Source organism: Acartia tonsa, chromosome 7, assembly GCF_053477335.1.
Source record: "Acartia tonsa isolate MP-2025a chromosome 7, ASM5347733v1, whole genome shotgun sequence".
NCBI classification, from domain to species: domain Eukaryota; kingdom Metazoa; phylum Arthropoda; class Copepoda; order Calanoida; family Acartiidae; genus Acartia; species Acartia tonsa.
In genome coordinates this window covers 34,829,659-34,856,625 of record NC_137266.1, presented here as the reverse complement: position 1 = coordinate 34,856,625, position 26,967 = coordinate 34,829,659, and the positions used below count along the sequence as shown (strand labels likewise).

General features: G+C 29.0%; 1 protein-coding gene across 2 annotated transcripts in view; it reads left to right on the top strand.

Moving 5' to 3' along the window:
• Positions 1 to 22,338: 22,338 nt before the first annotated feature.
• The window catches only part of LOC145323652 (limbic system-associated membrane protein-like), a 72,019-nt gene continuing 67,390 nt past the window's right edge, over positions 22,339 to 26,967 (top strand). For both annotated transcript variants that reach the window (XM_080166067.1, XM_080166066.1), the window contains exon 1: positions 22,339 to 22,533. In XM_080166067.1, the coding sequence (XP_080022193.1) occupies positions 22,491 to 22,533 (43 nt within the window). In that variant the 5' untranslated portion in view covers positions 22,339 to 22,490. The remainder of the gene's footprint in view (positions 22,534 to 26,967) is intronic.

The following is a 26,967-nucleotide window of genomic DNA, read 5'->3' as shown; positions in this document are numbered from 1 at the left end:
GTCCTTACGCTATTCTAATAATGTAATGTTTGCAGTATAATGTTGACAAACAAACATCTCTACAATTGAAATAAATATTTAACGTATAGATGTTTACCCAGACAACTACCTAGACCCCCCTTTTAAGGACCTTTTTCGTCTGCTAGTAAATTGCTTTGCGCTCTTTTGTATCAACTTGGCTGTGTTAATATTACCGATGGTATTGATTGCTTGAAAGACGGTACAGGGTCTTTTGGAAAGGGACATACAGTTATTTAACCCCTTCCCCCTCTAATATTGAAATTATACCAATATTTAGAAAACTTAGACTATAGGGAGGCTGTGCTCCCAAAATGAAAGTAGAAGAAAAAAGTGTTGATAGTTGAATGTGATTGTTGAGCAAACAAACTTGTCACTTACCTTACACTTTTTATTTCCCAGTTTCTTTTGGATTAATCCAGTCCTTTTTTAACCCCCTGTAATTATTTTTTACAGTATAAAAGTAAATAGTCATGCACAGTAAGAGCTCCTGAACGGCTGAATTTTTCGTTTAGTATTTATCCTTAGCAGGTTTTAAGCAACTTGGCAGTAATCTTTACTGATTAGTAACTAATTTATAAACTGTATTAAAAAAAATAGTTATTGCGATTATAACTGATTTTAATAAGGAGCCATTTTCTAAATATTTGTAGATTAGTATGTAATTAAAATTAGCTATAAAAACAGCTATAATTTCTAAAACATTATATTTACACTTTTAAAAGTATTTAAAAGTTGTTGTGACCTTTCTGAAAATATTATTTCTTGAGGTTGTTTTAGTGTTATTATAATGTCATTTTTTGTAACAATTTTTTAAAGCAATTTTTACATATATATGTAAAGTAATTTTGTAAAATGGACCAATGAAATCCTTAAGGATAGTTTTCACTTTTTCTTACACTTGAGCCCACTGTTTTATTATGTTTACATTTAGTTTCAAGGCAATATTGACGAGAATTTTTTTTGTTAGTTTAGTAAAATGATGATATCTATATTTAAAAAAAAGAATAATTACATTATCACCGCTTCTCTTCCCATTTGTGAAAAATTTATGTTGAATTATTAATTTTCTATCTACCACTACTATTTAAATGTTTACAAAGTTGTTCAAGTAAAATCTTTAGCTACAAAAAAACGATGGACATTGTAAGCATAATTAAATTAAATGATTAAATTTAAAACTATAAGCGACCTTTATTTACATTTGTTTCAATATAATATAGAAAATAGTAAAGCAAAGTTTTATCATTAGAATTAAACACAAATAAGGAAATTTCTGATAAATTAAAATGAAAATGTTATGAGCTGGGTACGGGTGGGTGGGTAGTAAGCTCTCTGTTTTAGGCAAATCAGATTATTTGGCGTAATTTAACCTGGTTGGACTCATACAAAACAACATAAATTAACGATTTTTTTGACAGCTTAATTCAGTAAGTTTCAAGTTTCCTCGGTGGATCAAAACCCTGCAGGGGGGAAGATAGGGAGGTTAAAGATGTTATCAAAAGCGAAGCTTTTCTATAATTTGGGTCGGTCCGTCCGTACGTACGTCTGTCCGTCCGTACGTCTGAGATGGATAGCTTTTTTCATTAATTTAGGCATGTTAGAATTGTCCTATAGATTTCAAACTTTGCATTGTGATTCCTGTAGTAGTCAGGTACGATTTAGAAAGCGTAGCAACTCTATAATCATTACCAAAATGTCCATACGTCCATTTTTAACATGTTGACTTTTTACATTTTTAACATCTAATTTGTTTGCGATCCAATTATCCGATTGTTCTGGTTTTTGGTTTACTGATTCCTAGGACAACAAAGTACATTATTATAAGCAAAGCAACTCTATAATCAAGTCCTAAAAATGTAAGTATGTCCATAAACATTATCCTGTATCAAGAAGTTTTTCGACAAATTTACTCACAATTATGCTTTGACTCTTATTCATTTATATTCTGATTTTTCATTTCTGACACTATACAAGTGTTAATGTCCGTTTGTCCTACCGTTTCAAAGCTTCGCTTTTATGCATGTTGTCATCCTTGTTTTTATCAACAAACTTGTAAAAGATACTTCCATAAAAAAAAAAAAAAATTTGCATTTTCTGAAATAAGTAATTTTCCGCCTATTTTTTAGCTTCAAATGAAAAACATGATTTAACCTGGAGGTTAAATTTGTGGCCTAGCCAGTGATATTCAATTATTGAATTTCCAGGGCAAACTTCTCAGGGAGGGAGGGAGTGGTAATTAGGAATTAATTAAATAGTTTAACATTACAAGATTGTGAGTCAAAGAAAATGAATTTTATGAATCTCAAAGTATTCTATCTTTCGCTTTAAAATGTCTATTATAAGAACTTATCAAATCAGCTTTTTAATATAGTTTTTAAAAAATAGTCTTCATTGTCTATCCATTTATTCCTGCAAACTTTCAAATTTGATATAGGTTTTCTTCCCTCTGGTTTGTTGGTGGATTAAATTTATGATAGTCCAAATGATAACAAATATTGGAATTAGATCATTAGTAAAGGAGAAAAGGGTTAGAGGCTGAAAAGCATAGGGAATATTATTGTGGTCTATTTGTAACAGAATGTTTTTAACATAACAATTAGCTCATTTTGTAAAAAATAGGCATGTTAGATTCATCCAATCGATCTTCAACTTTACAGTATGATTTCTATGAACTACTATTTTGAACACCTCAAATTTATAGGTTAGAAGCAATTATTATGTGTTTGAATTATCCTATTAACTTTATAATTAAACTGATGAATTCTTAAGACATTAAGCTAAAATGTTTTACGCATGAATACATCTAAATTTTGTTTAAAATTTTGTTGCGTTTGGGAGCTAGTTATTATTATGTAAATCATAATCCTTCTTAATAAACTATCAATATCAGAACAGTTTATCAAATAACTTAGAAAAAATAAAATTTTTATCATTGTAATAAATTTTATTCCAAGAAAAACCATTAAAGTATAAAAAAAATCGCACAAAGTTTCATAAATAAACTTACGAAGCATTCTTTAGATGTTAAGGATGTATTTACCAACATATTATGATACTTAAAGAGAAAATTGAATGATCCTTCATGTTATGAAAATATTGTGATTCATTGAAATATTTTGTTTTTGTTTGTTCAAGTGTTTATGCAAAAAGTAAGTTTGTTTGGAAGAATATTACTATGATACGATTATTAAGTCAATATCATGGTATCATGGAGGTAGGAGAAATTGGGCTGTTAAATACAATAGTCCCCAAAGTCTTATCATATTCTTTTTCTTATTCATTGGCTTGGGGACTTTTATGGAATTTATATTGGTTGGTTCATTTAGTTGAGTGTCCAAACGTTGTAAACCAATAATTGTAATCTACAAAAGGGGTAATTTTGTGCATCATGATTGGAAATGTACACAATTTTATTGGCCATTATCTTATCCCTTTAGATACCTGAGGCAATATACTCAAATGAGGATTAAAACATCCATAAGTAGCAAAACACAAAAATGTGGATAGTCTATTAGTCATACATACATGCAGAGTAAATTATAAAGCAGATTTTCAGTGGTTAAATAAAACCTCATTTCTATATACATATATGTCCGGACCAAGTCTAATGGAAAGGTTGCTCTTTGTTAAGGAATAACAAAAAAACAGTAGTCTATCTTAAATAGCATCTGAAAAATCACATTTCCCCATGGTATTGAGAGGTGACAGAATGAGAAAAAGAATCATAGAGTAACTTTGCTCCTAAAAATAGTATGTGTCCATAGACGTCCAAGGGGGGGGGGGGGTAATGGGGCGATTACCCCCCCCCCAAACGAATTTGGGGGTGCCGTAGGCAACCCCAAAATTTTTTTCATTTTACCTCCCCCCCCCCCATTTAAAATTTACCCCTACCCTGGGGGGTGCCTTAGGCACCCCCAACCATTTAGGAGGGGGTATTTACCCCCCCCAAAATAGAAAATCTCTAACAAAAAAAATTTTTGCGCGCTTCGCGCGCATTTTTTATACTAATTTTTTGATAAAATTTAAATTGCCCTCCCAAAAATTTTACCCCGGGGGTAAATTTTAAGGGGGGTAAACAAATTTTTCAGGGGGGGTAATTACCCCCCCCCCCCCCAAGCAAATTTTACCCCCAACAAAACAGAATTACCCCCCCCCCTTAAAAAAATTGTACCCCCCCAAAATAAAAAGCTTGGACGCCCCTGTATGTGTCTGTCTATTTTTTCTAGTTTTACTACCTACTATTTTTTTAAAGTTTATATACTCAAATGACAAAATATAGAGATTTTGATTTAATAAAAGTATTTCAGTTGTTATTTTCTTTGTGCCTTTGTACATATTTTAACCTTTTAGATATAAGAAAGACATTTTTTTGAGTATTTATAATATTTCTATACTCAAATGGCTAAATGTAGATATTTCTATAGCAGTATCTTAGTGGTTATTTCCCTTGTACTTTAAATGTAAGTACATTTTCGGATAAATACTTATATGTTACCATTCATCCAACCTCTTCAATTTTTTTTGTTTCTTTGTCAAATTTGTGTTTGGTGCAGAAGTAGGATTTGTATTAAGTAGGCACATGAGGGAAAATTCTCCTCATTCATTTCATTTCTTCACTTTGTTATATTTTTTTCTAGAAAATCTACCAAAAATATAAAAAAAATCTATGAATGTTATCATTTCCCTATTTTTTAAAATTTTTGTAATATTTTTTTCTAGTATTGCTTTGAAACCTTTTAATATCTGGGAGATTAGAACCGGTTCTCAGCTTAAAAACCAGTTTTTAATGACAATGCTTTAGACATCTCAGGACAAAAAAAGGTTTTAAACCTTATAATTGTAAAATATTATGCGATAAATAACTAATCTAATTAAAAATTCATATAAGGCGAAACCTTAATTAAGCTTTCCGTTCAGGTAAAGGCTATGGGCGAAGATAAAAAAAACACAGAAAAAGAAAAGCACTTGTAGTTTATGAGGAATTAGATATATAATTGTCAATAATGTTGAACAAGTTTTCTTGTTTCCTTCAAGTCTTTGAAGAGTGAACACACTGTGCTGAAAACAAAATAAAATGAAAGGAACATTAACATCAACATAAAAACACACACTAAAATTTTTTTATAAAGATCAATGTCAATAAAATCCAAAGTGTTTTTTTAAGGCTTTCAATATTTTTTATTGCTTCAATTCTATCTAAACTTACACAAAATTTTGGTCATATGCACTTAAAAATGTAATTTATATTTGGCATTTTCGGGTTTCAAAGTCAAAGTATAGGCAATGTTATAATAAAATTTTATGAAAAACGGTAATATGAATTTAAACAAGAGAAGAAGCATTTAGTTTTATCTTTAAATTTTGGATTTTAACGAGAACAAACTATCAAAATTCACTCTAAAACTCAATACACACTTTATTTCCCCTCAACTTCTATGATTTCCAAAACACAGTTAATGATGAGAAGGGCCTACTTATCAAAACTTGTCATAAATATTCTTTATTTTATTTGTTCTAATAATTATTTGTATGTACTGTTCTTCTTTTTGGAGAATCACTATAAAAAAGATTATTATAATGATCTAGTCTTAATGCAGAAAAATTACTGTAGATTTTAATATACAATTAATTTTATTATTTAAAAACAAACTTTAAAAGTAGATTTAAAACAATGTAGAAATCATATTTTTTATCAATGTATTTTGCGTTAATAGACAATATACTTTTAACTGGTGAAAATTTAGTATCTTACAGATAATGTATCCCTTTCTCAGTCAAATAATTCTATTACTTTTTTCTTTTATTTTACTGCAAAAATAATATTAATAATAATTTTTAATCTCAAAAAACGCGCGGCTAGAGCTAATTACACAGTAAGAACACACTTCTTTGTAGAAAATATATTTCGCTTTATTCAAGCCTTTCAATTCTAATTGTTTGAGAGTTTATGTACAACATGTAATAATTTTTAATAATTGCACACAATTTTCTCAGTACAATATGATCTAGAATATACCATTTATTAGAGTAGAGATATAAAAATTGCAATATGTAAAATCTCTCTTTATTTAAGTAGTTGTAAAATGTTCCTTTAATATAGCAAATTTTATGCAAAAACAAGCATTAAATTCTTTTTGAAGATCTAAAAAAATACAACTATTTCTTGACTGTTGTACTGCAATTTTTGCACAGCAAAAAAGTAATTTTCTAATATACTTACAGACTGATGCAAGTATGTAAGCAGCAGTGCAAAAAAGTCCAGGTGATGTTGCTAAAATAAAACTTAATCTTCGTGAGTAATAAAACACTATTATGTTGCAGAGATCTAAAGGGATAAGTCAATGGCCGATTAATTGAGGTACTACCCCAAATGATGATACATAAAATCACCCATTATGTAGATTACAACTAATTCTTGAAACGTTTGGACACTTTACTTAATGAGCCAACCAATCAAAAATTGACTAAAAGTCCCCAAAGTTATTAAGCCAACTAATAAGAAAACGCTTTGATAAACGTTGGGGATTAGTATAATAAACACCCCATTGTCCTCTCTCTCTTTCTGATTATCCTGATTACACGTGAGGTAGGGGGCAATAACTGTTTTATCTACATTCTTTGTACAGAATTTTTAGTTTCTAAATTCTTTGGGTAGAGAATTAATTTATTTTTCTTTACCCTATCCCTATATCCTTGGGAAAGTACGGTGTAGAGAAAAGATTTATTCTATTCACTTAGCAAATTCTCTTACTTCTCACTTCTGCCAGAGTTCAACCATAAATCACAAAACAGATTCGCACAAGTGAAAAATCATGTACTGCAAAAATATGTTCAATAACCTTCGAATATCGTGCTGTCCTTTTTTATTGGTTTATTTTGTTTCAGCTACTTTGAATTGGCTAATCTAATTATGACTTGTTCATAGCTAATTTTCGAGATTTTTAGAATGGGACCAATATCTTCTCATACAGGGAGTCATATATGTACATTTATGCATATACCTTATGATTAATTTATTGTTTCAATCATTGCTCGGCAGCCGCGAATGATCCTCAATTTTTTAAAAAAGCAATCAGGTTTTGACTTCCAGCAGATTTTTAAAACTGTAAATAGTTGATTTTACTGAGACTTACAGACAGCTGACGCGCGATGGATTAGCCATAGTTTTAATATACTATTCATAATTAACTCCGAAATAAGTTGCATAATACATAATCTTATGTTTCAGATATAATGAAATGGTTAAACTAGTGGAGGGGGGAGGTTACTTCTACCATCAAAAGAAAAAAAACCCTTCATTTTCTTTACTTTTCTTTTATGAAATGATATGGAGGTGGGGTCCCCTCAAGTGCCTCTAGAGGCTTAGCCGAAAAGCATAATTGCAAACACTATAAAACACAAGTGTTGAAGCATTTAAGGTTAATAAAGACGCAAACATAATAATTTATCAAAACCAAACCTTTTCTACATTTGTACTTTGGAACTATTTTTTTGTTATTCTTATACCATTTTTTACATGATGGGATTATTTCATTTTTTTGTGATAGAAACTCTTTACTTGTTAAGATTAAAATTTTCGCCTGTCTAATTTGTTCAGCTTCGTCACTATAGATGTTTCATCCTTGTTTTGTAAAGTGCATTAAAGGTATAATCAATCAAGCCTGTATACCTTTCTTAATTGCATAACTATACTTTGTTATAAATAAAGGCTTTCAATGAATTTATAATTATTAGCATAATTCCAAAACACCTAAATATAAACCAAATGAATTTAATTTCTAACACAAAAGATATATCCAACGGTATGTCCAGTTGTTTTTTGCTTTCAAATGGAGCTTTTAAAGCTGTTTTTGACTATATGATTCGAATCCACAACTTAGAATCTAAGACCCTGAAGGCTAAGGGAAAAGCCATTAGTATCCAAAATATTACAGAGAAAATAAACTGCTATTTGGATGAAAAAGTTTTAAAAGTACATCGTGTATGAATATGATAAAAGTACACTGTGCCTGACAAAATGAATGTGGCTAATGCAATAAAATCAAATTAACCACGAATTTATTTGCATTCTTAATTAATAAGAAAAACAAGTTTTTTTGTATTATTTATCTAACCATCCCAATTATAAGATTATCAGTAGGTAAACAACAATTATTATTATCAAAGAATATGTTTTCTGTGTAGGTGCTTACACGTGTATATAATATATTATCATAAATAATACAAGGATAATATTTTCCAAAGAATTAGTATTCTATATTAGAAAAATCACGTCATACAATACAAATGACCTATGACAGGCCAATACACAGACTAAATTACCAATGGTAGGCAAGTATTCATTTTAATTGGCAAATTGTAGGCCAGTATATATTTAAATAAACTAATGGTGACCAATTGTAGGCCAGTATATATTTTAATTGACCAATGGTAAACCAGTATGACGTAATTTGTGTTCAGGCCAATAAATATTATGATTTTTGTTTCAATATTAAATATTTTGGCTGGCGAAAAACTTGAAGGCTAATTACTTTATTGTAGAGAAGTGTTGCTTCTCCTAATAATCATCACCAATATTGGATAGAGAGAAAGAAAACTAATCAAAGAGAAAAAGAATAATTTTTATGCGCTACAAAACTACAAGGATCCTAAGGGATAGGACAATGAACGACAAAATAGATCTCAACCCCGCCTCCAATTATGGTTTCTTTTAAAGTAGATTAAAAGTATTAATAGAAATGTTGGAACACTATTGATTTGTACAGCCCAATCAATATCTAATCCTATCCCAAAAAGTCTTAAGCTAACAAATGGCAAAACCAGTATTTTAACTTTGGGAGACTTTCCTTCCTCCCTGCTTAACTGTACGATGCAATCAAAAAGCCACAAACATTTTGAAAGGAAAAAATGCCACTTAGAGACTTATTTTATTTTTAGATCTTTCAATCTTTGTCTACTGTATTATAATTTACTTTTTCATCCAAAATTATAAAGGCTATTTAGTTACAATACCATCCTCCCATATTCCTTGCCCTCCACCCCCCCCCCCCCCCTACCCTCAGACAAAATATATCGAATAACAATAATAGATTAGATTGTTACGCTTCCACTCTCTTTTTTCTCCTTTCTCGTGTAGGTGACAAGTATTTTGAAAAAAAAGAATACAAAAAAGCTGGATCTTAGTTAGGAATGATCCACAATTTCTAAGAAAGCTTACTACCATCTACATTATTTTAATACATTTTTGAAAAGGACTATGTATAAAAACCGCCGCTTACAATTAGTCTAGGGCAAGTTTTAAGCTATTTACCTAGTGTTTTTCTAATCCTCATGAGAAATATCATCGAAAATCCAGAAAATATTTCTCAAAAAAATCTTCCAATTATGTTTCCCTGATCTTGCTTATTTCTTCTTATTTTACTCTAGGCAACAAAGCTACAGTGTAGTTTTAGCGGAGTTTGGATTTGCAACTAAAATCACTTGCAGGGGGTTACCCCAAACTTACAATGTAGTTAAGGCCCTAGAGGGCAGTCATATAATATATCATTCTCGAAATACTTAAACGCTTTGCTAATGTCAAAGTGACATTGATTTAAAGACAAACACTGCAAAGATTATCTTTCGCAAAAATCCTTTGGTAATTATACATGTTCACTTTTTTATACTATAATCAGAAATTTTTATTTAAATGTTGTTGTTTTTCTTGATAAAAGTATTTTGATTTATAATATTATTTTTTTCCATTGTATTTTGAAAGTAAAAAGAGGAGAGGGTTAAATAAACTCTCCCTCTCAATCAGACATTATTCTATAATTTTTCCTTCCTTTATCTATAATTTCTAATGTTATTAAGACGGAAATCATATAAAGGGATAAAGCCTTAACAAACCTCAAATAATAAACATATATACTAGGATAAGAAAGAATATAAATAATGTGGAATAGCCAAAACCAAACAACAGTTTTACATTAATAATTCCTGAAGAATTTTCATGCTAAAATAATGTAATGTCCTGCCGCTTGGCCTTTAAAAGCCTATAAAGTTTTTTACTATCCATAAAAGGTTTAATTCCGATTAAATTTTACCAAGTTTTGTATTAGATTTGGTTAAAATTAAAAAAAAAATTTTGAAATATGTACTTAGACTTACTAAACTTTTGATAGGAATGTACCCAATTAAAATCAAATAAAATATGAAATTAATCATTTACAATTGTCTGTTAATTGGAAAATATAAATGTCTACAAAAATAAATTGCTTTTGGTCACATTCAAACTTTTTAATTTTATAAAACTTTTTTTTTATGTTGAGTATTATAATTCGTTGAATGGTTACGTTAGGTTGGGTTAAGTAGTTTTGCCTTAAGAAGGGGCTTGGATGCAATCCTTGAAGATACTTAAAATGTGATGTAATAAAAAATACGTCTAGATCCATCTCTTTTATAAGGGTTTCCTTTTCTACTTCTCCACTTATCATTACTTTTTATGACGTCACACATGACACTTTCCGTATCTCCGCAATCCTTAACTATAAAAATAATCCAAAATTTTTTTTTGAACAAATGCAAATATATATAGTGTATATAATATATATTTGAAATTAACCACAATTTAGCTTCACACAAGGTTGTGGCAAGTGCATTTGTATTTCTACCAATTAGACATTTATTAAAAACAACAAAGATTCCAGTAAATTTTACTGCAATTGAGAAATTTTTTAGAATGTCCGAAAAGAATGGTTTATTTAGTATTTGAGTGGTTATATATGTTTTGTTCCTATTTAAAATTCGAATTTCCCATGCAATTTTAATTAGTAGTAATGTGTTTACACATGTGTAAGGTAACAATTAATCTTCTTTATCTAAGATTAAATCAAAATAAATACTGCATTCCTCTACATTTATAAAAGTGCGCGCAAAGGGTTTTGCCAAGGGGTATTGCGATCAGCACCCAAAAAAATGTTTAACTCGATCAAATGATCATTTTCACCCCCTAGAATATGTTTGAGGATGGTGCTATCAACCCCAAAATTTTCACCAACTAGCTTGACTAATGTATCCCTAAAAGTGCCTCTCGAGCAACGCCTCACACCCCACCATTTTTTTAAAGTAAATTTTTAAAATATGTGGTGGAGTAATTTTTTTCCTCCTTCTCACCCACCTCCCTCTAAATAAATGTTTCTTTTTCACTTTGTACTATAATGAAAAAAAACTTTTGGTTATTTAAATAAAACTCATATTACATTTTTACCTCGGGTCACCAGGGTGAAATCATATAAAGATAGTAAATAGAGAATGTATAAGATGTATAAGATTTTATTATATGTAGGGAAATAAATTATCAGAACGATTTTAATATACGCTACCTTAAGTCTTACTCTTATATTACAAAACATAAAAAAACAATAATTCTAAAAGATACTTGAATAAAAAGGAACTATATGTTAGATTTGTGTAATACATTATTTATATTGTTTCAGCTTTTCATTTTACCAATCAGAGGTAATCAAGATGAAAGGAAACAGTGTTCCTACAAAGTAAAATAAAAGATATGAAATTTTTGTTATTAAAGGACGATTAAGACTTAAAATTGTTTTTTGTCTAAAACATATTTAACCCTTTTCAAAAAGGAATCATTTTCAAATAACTTTTATATTATTATATATATTATTCTTGCTCCGCTAATATTAAAAATTGTCTATATTATATGAACATATAGTTGGGAGGGGTAGAGAAATTGCTTTGATAAGTACTTCATAGGGATAGACTCTTAATTAGACTTAATAATCCTCTTTCTAAAGTTGTTTCATATCAAATAATTACAGTAAGTAATAGATTATCAGTATGTCAGTCTACATTTCTATATATAAAACTGTTTTCTAATTATTTAAAATTGGTCATAGCAGACTTACTATTGATTTATGATTATGAAAACTAGTTAACATTATTCCGATATTGAAAACAATTTTAGTATAACAGCAAAAAGTTAAAAGCTTACTAAAAAAGTACACCTTAAATACATATATTGTTGTGGAACCACCGTTTTTAAATTCGGCTATCACTACTTGGAAGTAACCACCCTTGTAAAACTAGTATAAAACCTGACTTTAGTACTAATCCCTATTGAGAGATAGACTTGTAATTAAAGTGAATGTTACCCAAATCATATTAACATTTCACCAGGGAGATGTGTACATGTACATTAGAGTGTGCCAAATTTAGTTAGTTTTTGGAATTTTGTTCTCGCTGTTCCAACCATAATAAATGAGTCTATTTACTTGTTTACTATCTGGGCATTATTTTTATTTTAATCAAACTATTTGTGGGTTTAATATGCAGGTTTTCTTACACAAGGTTTATGCCACCTGCCATATACAAGTAGGGACTAAACTTTGACTAAAACCATCTGTTATTTGGAAACATGAAGTTCATAACCAAAAATATCCTTTAAATCCCTTTAGGTAACACAGCAACAAGAGGCTTTAAGGATTATTCTTACACCAACTTAATTCATACTATTTGACTGGTACAAAAGGTACATTTTCCCGTAATAAATAATTATATAATATGTATTTGAATATTATCGCAGTTGGAATTGTGTTTTGTTTCAATTATTGTCGTGTGACGTTAGTTCTTGTCATAACAAGGATAATTGATTATCTTAGCAACAAAGCTTTTAAAACAAATGTCTTATCTGTGTTAAGCAGGTTTTATACCTTTTTTATTTGCTTCAACTGGCTTCTCTAATGATTTACTCACTTTCATAGTCTCGGTTCTATTCAAGTAATTACATATGAAGAAAAACTATTTTTCTCTTATATCATCCTTAGATAAAAAAAAATGTAAAAACATAAAGCATCAAGATTCATGCAAAATAAATAAATTTGCAAGTCTTGTAACGAATTACAAATCATTTATATTAGTACCTAATTGTCAATTAGCCAACTGACAGTCAAATATAAGTCTAGTAAAGTAGCTTCGCTACTTTACAAATATTCATTGTCAGTCAAACCAAAATAAAAAAAAAATTTCATGAATGATAATTATTTCTCCGTCAAGTAAAACCAGTAAGAAATGGATTGATGTCTCCCCTGCAATAATTTTGTTATAAGCATTTTTGATACACTGTTTTGCACTTTTAATGACTTTTTAATTTTTTGATTTCACCACATTAGGTACTTGAATTTAATCTTGATTTGTTAGGAATAACACACAGTGACCATACAATCTTTAATTACAGACATGCAGAAATTTGTTTATCATAATGGGGGTTTAATCAAGGTCAATTGTCTTGTCACTTAAAATCTCTGATATATTCAACATAGATAACTATCATTAAACAATAACACACATACATAAAAAGACAGAAAGACAGGCAGACGGATATGACTTAATTACAGAGTGGCAAAGAATATATAAAATATGTATATTATAAATGTGTGCCGTAAGAATAAGAAAACTTCCTTGTATGAAGCATAAATGCTTTTGACTTATGTAATAAGAATATTAATAAATAAGTTTATATAATGTAGTATAAAAAAGCATGAAACATTTTTTTGACTACTACTGAACCGATTGAGTTATTCAATTGAGGGAGCTCAAGGCAGGTCTTGGAATGGATTAAGGCTATACAGCTCTTCCCTACATATTCGAATAAAAATCCCCTAAATACTGGTACACAACCACAAGTTATTAAAAAATTGGAACGTTCCCTCTCGTTAATATTATCATTTAGTTTTAAGGAATGTTTTGTGGAATTGAATGAGCACCTTTAATATGTCCCCTGAGACAATAATGCATGACATAATAACTAGTATAGACTAGACTATGCCAAATAATTATTTATATATTGTTTCCTAGTACTCAAATAAAAAGAACAAAAAAAGCTTTTTTAGTATCATAATTTATCTGATAGACTTGTTAATGTACAATGTATGCCTTTAGCATTTAAACTTTGGTTTTAACTAATGGAATGGATTATTTGTTCAGCATTTGTTATTGTTCTCAAAATTTATAAAACTAAAAAGTTTTTTTTTGCGATAGTTTTTAAAACAGAAGTATAATTATAAATAACTTGCAGAAATGCAACACATTTACAAATCCGCAGTATTACAAGATATACTTCGTTTTGCTTCACTTGTTTAAAACCTCCTTTAATTTACTTGAAATTGGTTCTTTTTTAAATGTTAAATTCCAAGTAGATGTCACAATATGTGTTAGTGGATGCACACCAATATAAGTATTATTATTATTATTGTTTTCTTGTACACATTAACTTACAAGTTACACTTGCCAACATATAATTTTTACAATTATAAGAGATATTGAAGATAAGACTTATTTCTGGACAGTTTTGGATCTTTTAAGTAAAAAAAGGCACAACAAAACATTATTACTATGTGTTGATTGGAAATTTCTAAATATTGTAAAAATTTTCCCCATACAATTTAACTTAGTGTACTAAAATAGAAAGTAAAGTAAATTTTTCCAAAGTTTGATACCACTTTGTCATATTTTTGTGGTGTTGAATCATTATCACATGAAGTCGTATAGTTAAAAGCAATTTATGTACCCTTTGCTTAACCTGACATGTATTAAAATATGTATAAAAACAAGGATGACACCATCCATAAAAGTGAAGCTCTGAAATGGTAGGACAAATAAACATTAACACTTGTAGAGTGTCAGAACTCATTAAGCAGAATATAATGAGTTTATACAAAATTATAAATAAGTTTGTTGCATAACTGATTAAATACAGTGTACTGTTTACGGACTTTTTTATATTTCTATGACTTGATTATCTAGAAGCTTTACCTATAATACTTTACTATGTTGTCCTAAGAATTAGTATTCCAAAAATCAGATGAATAAAATAATTATATAACATGAAAAAAAATGTTGTCAAAAAAAAATCTAAATGTTTTTATTGGCCGTTGGGACAATTTGGTAACGATTTTAGAGTTATATGTTTTTTAAATTATACCCAACTGTGGTGCTTGCTTACATGTGAAGACTGGAGCACCGACCCCCCCCCCCGAAATTAAAAAAAAAATTGAAAATAAGGGGGGGGGGGTTTAAAAACTACCCCTTCTATTTTCAGTTTGTTTTCAAAATTAAGGTGGGGGGGTTAAAAAATTTTAAAATTATGCTGGGGGGGTTTTGGTGCTCGAGTCTTCACAAGTAAGCAAGCACCCTATCTCATTTTTTACTTCCTCTGTTACTTTAGTATGTTAATTTGAAACACTTTAAAGTTATTATATTAATGCAGAAATCATAACCCACCTCTCTTATATACTATTAAACTTATTTACTTAACTTGCAGAATATATTTAACATTTTCAGGATACTTTCATTTTCCCCCTTCACAATTTTAAAGGTTTCAGTAAATTATTAAAAAGTTTTCTTTCAAGAACAATTACTTTCAGTTTATCATAGATGGTAACGTTGTCAAATTTTCTTTATTCATTTTCCTTGTTCTATTCAATTTTAAAGGTAATTAATTTAATTAGAAGCAAATTAATTGTCCATTCGAACTATTTTTTAAAGAATGTGTCCCCTCTCCGTCCCCTCAAAGAAAAGGGGTTAAAAGGCATAAGTGATGAGATGAGAAAGATATATCCTTATATTAAAGTAGCAGGATAACTGTCTTTCTGTCTGTGTTTAGCGAAAGATCTCGCTAACACTGAACCGATTAGTTTCTCTTTTACAATGAAGCTTCTCAGGTACAGGGAATATTTACATCTAATTTGGGGGATTTTACCTACAACCTTTTATGTTAAGCTTTTCCTTAAATACTCATTATTTTAAGCTGTATCTTGTACTTTTTATTTAATATGTTTTTTTTTACTTTTAATGCTTATTACAGATATAATTGTCCATATTCTTTGCATACATTTAATGGTCTAATAACCTTTTTCCCAATCTATTGTTCTTTAATCATTTGGTATAATAAGGTAAATGATTGAATGAGTTACTACAAGATAGATTAACAGACAGGGCTTGTAAGAGAGAGAGACAGAGAGATTTAGTGGTTTATATAAGGAAGTAATAATATCATGAATACAAGGAAAGGTCAATGTAAGAAATCATCATTAAAAAAATTTCATAAAAGACATCAAATTCACTTGATTAACAATTTGTGAACTTATTTATTTTAGAAAATTATTTTTTATACTGTAGCTACTCTATAACTAGGAATTGTCTGAAAGTTGATTCATGCATGTGAATTACAGAGTTCAATTTTATCTTTCTTCTTTTGGGATAGATTTTAAAATTAAAACATACAGATTTATTGAGTGATGTGATTTCATACATTTAGAAAATAAAGAAAACAATTACTGACATTATATCTTACTGTATAACTTTACTGATCTATTTTGACTAGACTTCTAGATTGCCTGATATTTATTTTTATTGAGTTATTATGATCTATTTAACTTGCCTTGTTCTATCCCTGTATTCCTAAATAATATCTACAACGAAGGAACTGTAGAAACCAATAATGAATAATCTATCTAAGACTCTTGATTAGAGTGGAGTAATTTAAGCAAAATCTTATATTATCAGATTAAAAAAGTATATTCTTAATTTAGGATCATAAGGGATAAGACACAGGATGATAAGTTGATGTAGATCGCAATAATGATAAACAAAATTGTGTATATTGAACTTATTGGTTGAAGTGTTAGAACACTGCTAGTTCTTAATTATCTAACCAAAAATAACCAAAGATTTTATTAGTAATATGGTTCTTTGGGTACTCGTGTAATTTTCAGTCCAACATTCCCTCCCTTTTAATTTTTAAAATGCTGCTTTTATTTTTGCAGCAAGAAACCCAGTACATTGTTGCTGATTAACCTATATCTAGTTGATGAATCATGTGAAGTAAATATAAAGAGCAAACAATCATCCCAACAATTTGCTTAGTAAGTTACCATGTTATAATACTACACATCATTGGACTAAAAATAGATCTCAACAACAACAAAAATACTGGAAAAATTGTGCCTTAACAATTAAGTGCTATAAACAAAAGTTTGGGTATATCAGGATAAAACGTGCATCACTTTGAAGTACCATAAAATAAAATGCCTATGATAAAATAAGACATTAAACAACATTATAAAATAAAATTGAAATACCACTATACACAAACTTGTAGAGTGTCAGAACTGAGTAATCAGAATATAAATGAATAAGAGACTAAGCAAAATTTTGAGTAAATTTGTTGAAAAACTTCTTAAAACATGATAATGTTCATGGACATACTTACATTTTAGGACTTGATTATAGAGTTTCTTTGCTTATATTAGTGAACTTTGTTTTCCCAAAATCAGTATACCAAAAATCAGAACAATCGGATAAATAGATCACTTAAAAATTTGTTGTTAAAAAAGTAAAAAATCAACATGTGTAAAGTGGACGTACGGAAACTCTGTCAATGATTATAGAGTTGCTACGCTTTCTAAATCGTGCCTAACTACTACAGGAATCACCAGGCAAAGTTTGAAATCGTTAAGACAATTCTAACAGCTCTAAATAAACAAAAAAGCTATCTGTCTGGGACGGACGGACCGACACTAATACAGAAAAGCTTCACTTTTAAAAAGTATTTTAAGAGAATACGAATACGATAACGTGGTTGTAAACTTCGGGTTCTAATAATTTACAGTACAACGTCCACTCTCTCCCTGATAATTAACAAAATTTAAATAGTTTAAATAGCGTCGACTACACTACAGTAATCAATCATAATGTTCTAATTAACCTACACGCTTTTAATTGGGTTTAAATAGTTGTTTGTACAATGAAGCCAAAGACAAATTCGAAAGTGCTTCATATTAGATTCAAAGAAAATATTTCTAATATCTTTTTTTATTATCATGAGAGTAGGGAAATGAATAGTGATTTTTTTATGATGCATTATCAAAGTCACCTGAAAATATAAATTTTGCTGAAATTTTTGCCATACAACTATTGATTTATCAAAAAAAAACGACTGTCTAGCTAAATGAGTATAGATTATTTTTAACGAAGTACATATATGGAACCTTTGATTTAATTCTAATTCAATTTTGTAGGATATATTTATATATGCCTGTAATTACATGTTTATATATATTAAGAAATGAGGGCCAAAAATAAAAATCTACCTGCTTCAGTCACCATTTTAAATGATGATTTTTTATCCATAAAAGTATATAAAATATTCCTATAGGAATGGTAAAGATATTCCTATAGGAATGGTGAAGGAGGACTAAAGTATAAAAAAATTTTCATCTTTGGGGTTGTTGAATATGAAGTATTTTTATTAAATTAAACTTTCTAATTTATAAGTCTAATAGTTGACCTGTATTAGAATATAAAATATAATAACAATTATGCAACAGAGTGTACTGATATATATTACATATTACCATTTATTCATATTGGAATTATTGATAATACTATTTTGCACTCAGTATGATGCATTTACTTCTGCTAATATTTCAAGTTAGTAAATAATCAGAACAACAGATTTATAGCATAGATGTATATACAGATAATCATCGCCGCTCCCCCCTTCCTCAAGGACTTTTTTCGTCTGCTAGCAAATTGTTTTCTGCTGTGTTGATATTCCCGACACTATTACTTGATTTTCAAAGACCCAATTGAGAGTCGGCACAAGGCTTGATTTAACAAAAATCCTTTTCTTATATATATGCTATTGTGTCTTTTTGCTAATTTGCCACACTAACGCATTTGTGATAATATGCGGAAATTGAAGCACACCATTTTGCAGAGAGAGAGTGGCCTTATGCAACAGATTATAAGTAGTGCCATATATATAACAGTTTGGCTTAAATTAGTGCTTTGGTAATAGGTCAAATTGAACATTTTTAGTAGTGCAGCTACTCAATTAAAGAGTATTGGCTCATGTCCAAACTTTAACCAGTTAAACATATGATCCATTTTTTGACAATTTCTATATATCCCAAAAGACATGATTTGTACTGTTTTTAAAATGTTGGATTTGCACAGAGAGAGAGAGAGAGAGGGGGGGAATGAACACAAATAATTAATTACACTGGTACCCAAAGTGAACTTGGTTGGTTCAAACTAGCAGTGACTTATCTTTTCAAACAACAATAAATAGGGGTAATTTTGTTTATCATCATTTAGCAAGTTCTTGTCCCTTAAGATTCCTAATGAATCTGGTAAAAAGGTATGCATGAATATTATTACGTTTAAAATATGAGCGCTTTTTTTGTAATTATTAGCCCTATTTTTTTTATTTTTAAATGAAAAGACATTCTATGTTTGACCATTGGATATTCTACTTTTTGTAGAACTAAAGCTTCAAGACCTATTCATTTTCTAGTGTGTATTTCTTACCATAATATGTAATATGTCAACCTTTTTATCGGTCTCTCATCATTACTGCAAAAAAGTATTACATAATCAAATAGCAGCTCAGTAGTGACTATCTTTACTATATATTTGATTTTGTATCTTTTAAAATTAAGGCTTTTCTAAATTGAGGAAAGGTTCAATCGTCTGTAACGAATAGCTTATATGATGCTGTTTAATTAGGTAGAATAACAAAAATAGAGTATATATAATCATTACCAATAGAATATGTCTAATTTAAAAAGAATAATTTTGAGCTTTTTCAAAATTAATTCTTTATATTAGTCTTTCTCAAGATTTTGGGAATATTTATTCCTAGGACAATTAGGTACAATGTTACTAGCTATTTGTAAGATGAATATGATTATTAAATGGTTTGTTTGTCTATAATTGGTCTACATTGTTTGTTGATTTTTTATCTATAGTTTTATGGATGTTGTCATCATTGTTGAGAAACAAAAAGGGAATATATATGTTGAGATTATATGAGGAGTTGAAGGCGCAACTCTTTTTATCATTTCTTCATGTTTACATTTGCCCAATTTATAGAGTCTGAATTATAGTGAACTATTCCATCAAATGATAGCCCCTAAGTTGACCCTTATGGATGGTAACTTTTAGTCATGTAGTAAATTCACAAGATTTTTTCAGACTCTATCTTTAAGATTTTTGGGATATGTATTAAAAAATAATTCTTATATATAGAGTTATTTGATGCCAATCAATAAAGGAAATTTCACAGGAATTATTTCTATAGAATTTTTGTTAGTTAGACTATCGTAACCAGTAAATTAAAAGATCAATAGTTAACAATTATACACAATAAACTTATTAACCCTTTGCTTATCAAATTATGAATCTATTTAATATTTTTATCTAATTCTATTACCAATGTCGTGAAAAAAATTATCATAAGCTGGTTTCTAATACATTTGTTTGTTAAGTATGTCAGTGTATTATTTGTCTATGTTAGACTTATATTGTGCTGTGAATATGTTATTTTTGTGACCATATGCAGCAAAATTGTATGAAAAGTTGCAGCTGCTTCTGACAACCATAATCTAAACTTTGCCCACTCTCTCAATCTTTCTTTCTCTATCTCTTCTTCCTGTTGTATTTTTTAGTGATAAAGCTACTCTATATTTTAATATGTCCTTATGTCCATCTGTCCCTCTTGATATGAGGGAAAGGGGTTATGTCGATTGTTTTTTTTTTGTTAAGATAAAAATTACAGCTTTATTAATTCAGGATAAAGCCTAATTGATATTACATTCCTTTTGAAATAATATAAGTTAAACTTGGATGTTTTATAGCATAAATAAGATTTTCTCGGCTACTATTAGAGATATAAATGTAAAATGTTTTGAAAAGATCGAGTTTGACATCTACTCTTAAACATACCCATAATAAATTTTGTCAACATATTATCTGTTCAACAATCTGTCCATATGTATTATGTATAGGTGATATTGAATGTCCTTCATATTACAATAGTGTATTCTTGTTTATGTACTTCCCTTCTTATGTATGTTGTCATCCTTGTTTGTGTATTTCTTATGATTTGTTGGAATGCAGATATAAAAAGCTTTGGAGACCCCTCTCTTCAACTACGCAAGAGTTTATCTAAAAAATTTAGAAAATTTGAATGAATTCTACTTCTTGCTTATTTTAACTCATTGAAGAAATCATTTATTTTAAATAATTTTTATGGGAAACTGATAGAGTCTTATATGTTGATTTTATAGATTCATTTTGTCATTGTATGTGAAATTTCTATTCTAATACATTTATTGATCTAAGTTAGTACCTTTCTTTAAACACTGTCATACAAAAGAACGTTTCTTATTTTCACGTTATAACTAAACTTAGATTAATTTCTTTAATATGAAAAAAGAACTAAATAATATATCTATTCAAAAATATTTTGAAATAATTGACGGTATTGTAGGATAGTTTTTGAACTGTTCGTTCATCTCCTATAACCTGGCCAAAGAAATTAATTAAAATATTATAAATGTCAAAACAAAATAACAAAATAAAATTTTGATAAAACCTTTACAAAAATCTATTCAAGATAAATATTTGAAATTTTTGTAGGTATTCTCATGGCCAATGTGACTCTATTTTTCATTATTTTTTATTATTTGTATATTTATAATTTTTTACGTAGTTTTGTAGAAATACCTAGCAATTTTCACCTTCTCAAAAGCAAGAAAGAAGGAAGGAGATTCGTTTTAAACTCTTGTGTTTTAGAAACAGGGATTTCTATTCTTTAAAAGATAAGTTAGTTTTTTTTATACCTAATTGTATTTTGATTTCAATATCCTCTAGAATGATATAGTCGTACCTATGTAAAGATTTGTTTACCTCCATATTCTATTCGATTCAACTTTCAGGTATACTTATTGGTATCCCAGAAAGTGTGTGTGTGTATGTTTGTATTAAGGCCATTGCACTCAATTTAGTTGAATAACTTAATTTCAAAATTGCATTTATTAACTTGGCTTTTAAATAAACAATGTAAAACAGAGTTTGAAAAGTGAGATGGAGAAAGCAAAAAGGAGAGAGAGAGAGAGAGAGAGAGAGAGAGAGAGAGAGATATCTTCTTTGAGGGAGGGAGAGAGAGAGAAGGAGAGATAGAAAAGTAATAAAAAGAGAAAAACAAAGAATAGTTATTTCTCGCATCGTATTATAAACAGCTTTCTGTGGATATAGAATGAGATTAAAACCATTTTTTTCGAGGTTTTAATCTTATGATTGTATATTTTTATATTCGTAGAAAGCTGGATATAATACGATGCTAGACATAGTTTTTTTCGTATGGATGAGAACCGGTTCCTATCCACCGGATTCGAATGAATACGAGAAAAGGATATTAATTTGATTCTTTTTATTATGTGTATTGATTTTATTTTATTTTTCAGATAATTTTGAAAAGGTGAAAAAAGAAACTTTAGTGAGTATTCCCAAAAAAATAGTGACATAAAAATGCCATGGCAACATGACTATAGCAGAGACAAATAAAATGTGATTCGTGGATATTTTTCTTGAAAAAAAGGACGTGGAATAAATAAACAAAGATGAGAGCGGTTTATGTTTCATTACTTCTTGTAATTTCGCAGGGTAAGTTTATTTTTCTTTGTTGTTGAAAATCTGTAACCACTGCCTGCAAACATTTTACATCCTCAGCCGCAACTAAGTATAAAAACCTGCAATAAGGTACAAAATATTATATCTATACCTGGAGCAGCTTTTTTGAGAGTTAATAGCAGATGCGGCAGCCGTTTGTAACAATATTCAGCTGCAAATAGGACATCAATTCTAAGCCGTGCAATAGTTTAAAAATCTAAAGCTGTCGCAATATTTAGCGGTTTTTTAGCCTTTGAGTATATTGTGTAAGAAATATTAGTATCATAAGCTTGAAACTTACCCTCATTTTTTGTATTTCCTCGTTATTTATTTCTTATAGTAATTATGTTGTTCATTAATACTTACCGATTACTTCAGCAACAAAACATTAAATGTTTTTTCCAACTATTGGCTACTCTGATGTGCATTCAAATCCGCATTGAATTTGATATCAATAGCAAAATATAGAAGAGCCTAATGGGAAAAGTATTAGGGATCTAAAGGGATAAGACAATGGCTGATTAATTGATTTACATCCTCAATGATGATACACAAACTACCTCTTCTTTAGGTTAAGATTAGTGGTTGAAAAGTTTGAACACTCAACATAATGAACCCACAAATAAAAAATAAATAAAAGTTTCTTAAGTGGTTGAAAAGTTGTTGAAAAAGAAAAGGTTATAACAGGACTTTGGGGACTTGTGTAATAAACATTTCATTGTCCCCTCTCTCACTGTACGAGTATTGAAACTAACAAGGAACATGTTATGCTGTTTTTACATGTGCGGAAATGAATACACACATTCTAATAATCTACACTAAATGGGTCAAACTATAATGAGAGCTGTTTTTAAACAAAGACAATTCTTTCCAAAATTTTAATTGCAAGTAACAAGTTACGAGTTGACTCTTTGATTTAATAATAGTTATTTATCGCATTGTATTATAGACAGCTTTCCGCGGATATAAAAATGTACAATAGTAAGATAAATACCAGTTTTCTTTAGCCAGTGCCTTTTGATTGTACATTTTTGTATCCTTAGAAAACTGGATATAATACGATGCTATACATAACTTTTCAGTATGGCTGAGATATTAATCGGTTTCGAAGCGATACTGGAAAACATTTTCTCCTGAAAAACAATGGTTAAAAATTCCTAAATTTTATGAATTATATTTGTACTAATATGGAGCAAATCTCTAATTATTTATTGATTTAATAATTACATTCTGAAATATTAATGTAACATTTAAAATATGTTAAGAAGAATATAAGAGGAATAAAATAATCAAATTTTTAAAAAAAGTTTTATATATAAGTTTCCAATTTAATAAAACAACTATTTTAACCTTACTGAGGTTTTAAATGGAATCATGAATTTTGTTAGCCTCTAGGGGAGGATGGTAGAGTTTGGGAAATAGCTTGAAACCATCCTAAGACATTTATAAAGATTTAGTATCTTCCAAGATTTTTAGCTTCAGTCAAAAAACCTTACTACTTTACAATACAGAATATTGTCATTTAAGATCAGTTTTTATTATTACATCTCTAATCTAGTATTTGGGCTGAAAAGCTCTTTTAAGCAATATCCGCCTTATCTTAATTTAAAATAAACCAATAATCTAAGTTATTTTACATTACAATTTACCTCCCTTAGAAACTTCTCAATATTTTTGGGGTTTTTAAGATATGCTTTTCAAAATCAAAAATAGCCTACTATAAATATAAAAATATACCTTTTTTTAAACCTAGGGCATGTGACTAAAATATAGATTTCTTTGATAATCCTTATAATAAAAAAACATGATGTCTTTTGTACCGAAGGATCTCGCTAACCGCTGAACTTATATGGTTATCCTTTAAGGGTTGCTTCTCATAGATCCTGGGAAGGTTTATAACTATTTCGGGGGATGGTAACACAACCCTCCTAGTTCTAAGAAATCATCCATAAAAAATAAATTTTTTTGATATTAAATTTTTTTTCTTTTTTCATTTTAAATTTAAAATAAAACATTGGGTTATCAAATTCAACTTCCTCTCCTCAAGTGCCCCTAGAGGCCTCTGGGGGCGTAGCCGCTAGTCTATCCATATATAGAGGTTAATGAAAGGTTGAATGTATCTAATGATGGAAGGTTAATGCACATTTATTTGAAATGGTTCTGTTGGCATTCTGTCAATACATTCTATACAATATTACAAGAATACAGGGATGGGACTATTCTATGAATACATTCTATACAATATTACAAGAATACAGGGATGTTACTATTCTATCAATACATTCTATACAATATTACAAGAATACAGGGATGGTACTATTCTATCAATACATTCTATACAATATTACAAGAATACAGGGATGGGACTATTCTATCAATACATTCTATACAATATTACAAGAATACAGGGATGGTACTATTCTATCAATACATTCTATACAATATTACAAGAATACAGGGATGGTACTATTCTGTCAATACATTCTATACAATATTACAAGAATACAGGGATGGTACTATTCTATCAATACATTCTATACAATATTACAAGAATACAGGGATGGTACTATTCTATCAATACATTCTATACAATATTACAAGAATACAGGGATGGTACTATTCTATCAATACATTCTATACAATATTACAAGAATACAGGGATGGTACTATTCTATCAATACATTCTATACAATATTACAAGAATACAGGGATGGAACTATTCTATCAATACATTCTATACAATATTACAAGAATACAGGGATGGTACTATTCTATCAATACATTCTATACAATATTACAAGAATACAGGGATGGGACTATTCTATCAATACATTCTATACAATATTACAAGAATACAGGGATGGTACTATTCTATCAATACATTCTATACAATATTACAAGAATACAGGGATAGGACTATTCTATCAATACATTCTATACAATATTACAAGAATACAGGGATGGTACTATTCTATACAATACATTCTATACAATATTACAAGAATACAGGGATGGTACTATTATATCAATACATTCTATACAATATTACAAGAATACAGGGATGGGACTATTCTGTCAATACATTCTATACAATATTATAAGAATACAGGGATGGAATTATTCTATCAATACATTCTATACAATATTACAAGAATACAGGGATGGTACTATTCTGTCAATACATTCTATACAATATTACAAGAATACAGGGATGGTACTATTCTATCAATACATTCTATACAATATTACAAGAATACAGGGATGGGACTATTCTATCAATACATTCTATACAATATTATAAGAATACAGGGATGGTACTATTCTGTCAATACATTCTATACAATATTACAAGAATACAGGGATGGGACTATTCTATCAATGCATTCTATACAATATTACAAGAATACAGGGATGGGAATATTCTATACAATACATTCTATACAATACTATAAGAATACAGGGATAGGACTATTCTATCAATACATTCTATACAATATTACAAGAATCCAGGGATAGGACTATTCTAACAATACATTCTATACAATATTACAAGAATACAGGGATAGGACTATTCTATCAATACATTCTATACAATATTACAAGAATACAGGGATGGGAATATTCTATACAATACATTCTATACAATATTACAAGAATACAGGGATAGGACTATTCTATCAATACATTCTATACAATATTACAAGAATACAGGGATAGGACTATTCTATCAATACATTCTATACAATATTACAAGAATACAGGGATAGGACTATTCTATCAATACATTCTATACAATATTACAAGAATACAGGGATGGGACTATTCTATCAATACATTCTATACAATATTACAAGAATACAGGGATGATACTATTCTATCAATACATTCTATACAATATTACAAGAATACAGGGATGGGACTATTCTATCAATACATTCTATACAATATTACAAGAATACAGGGATGGGAATATTCTATACAATACATTCTATACAATATTGCAAGAATACAGGGATGGTACTATTATATCAATACATTCTATACAATATTACAAGAATACAGGGATGGTACTATTCTATCAATACATTCTATACAATATTACAAGAATACAGGGATGGGACTATTCTATCAATACATTCTATACAATATTACAAGAATACAGGGATGGTACTATTCTATCAATACATTCTATACAATATTACAAGAATACAGGGATGGTACTATTCTGTCAATACATTCTATACAATATTACAAGAATACAGGGATGGTACTATTCTATCAATACATTCTATACAATATTACAAGAATACAGGGATGGTACTATTCTGTCAATACATTCTATACAATATTACAAGAATACAGGGATGGGACTATTCTATCAATACATTCTATACAATATTACAAGAATACAGGGATGGGACAATGGGA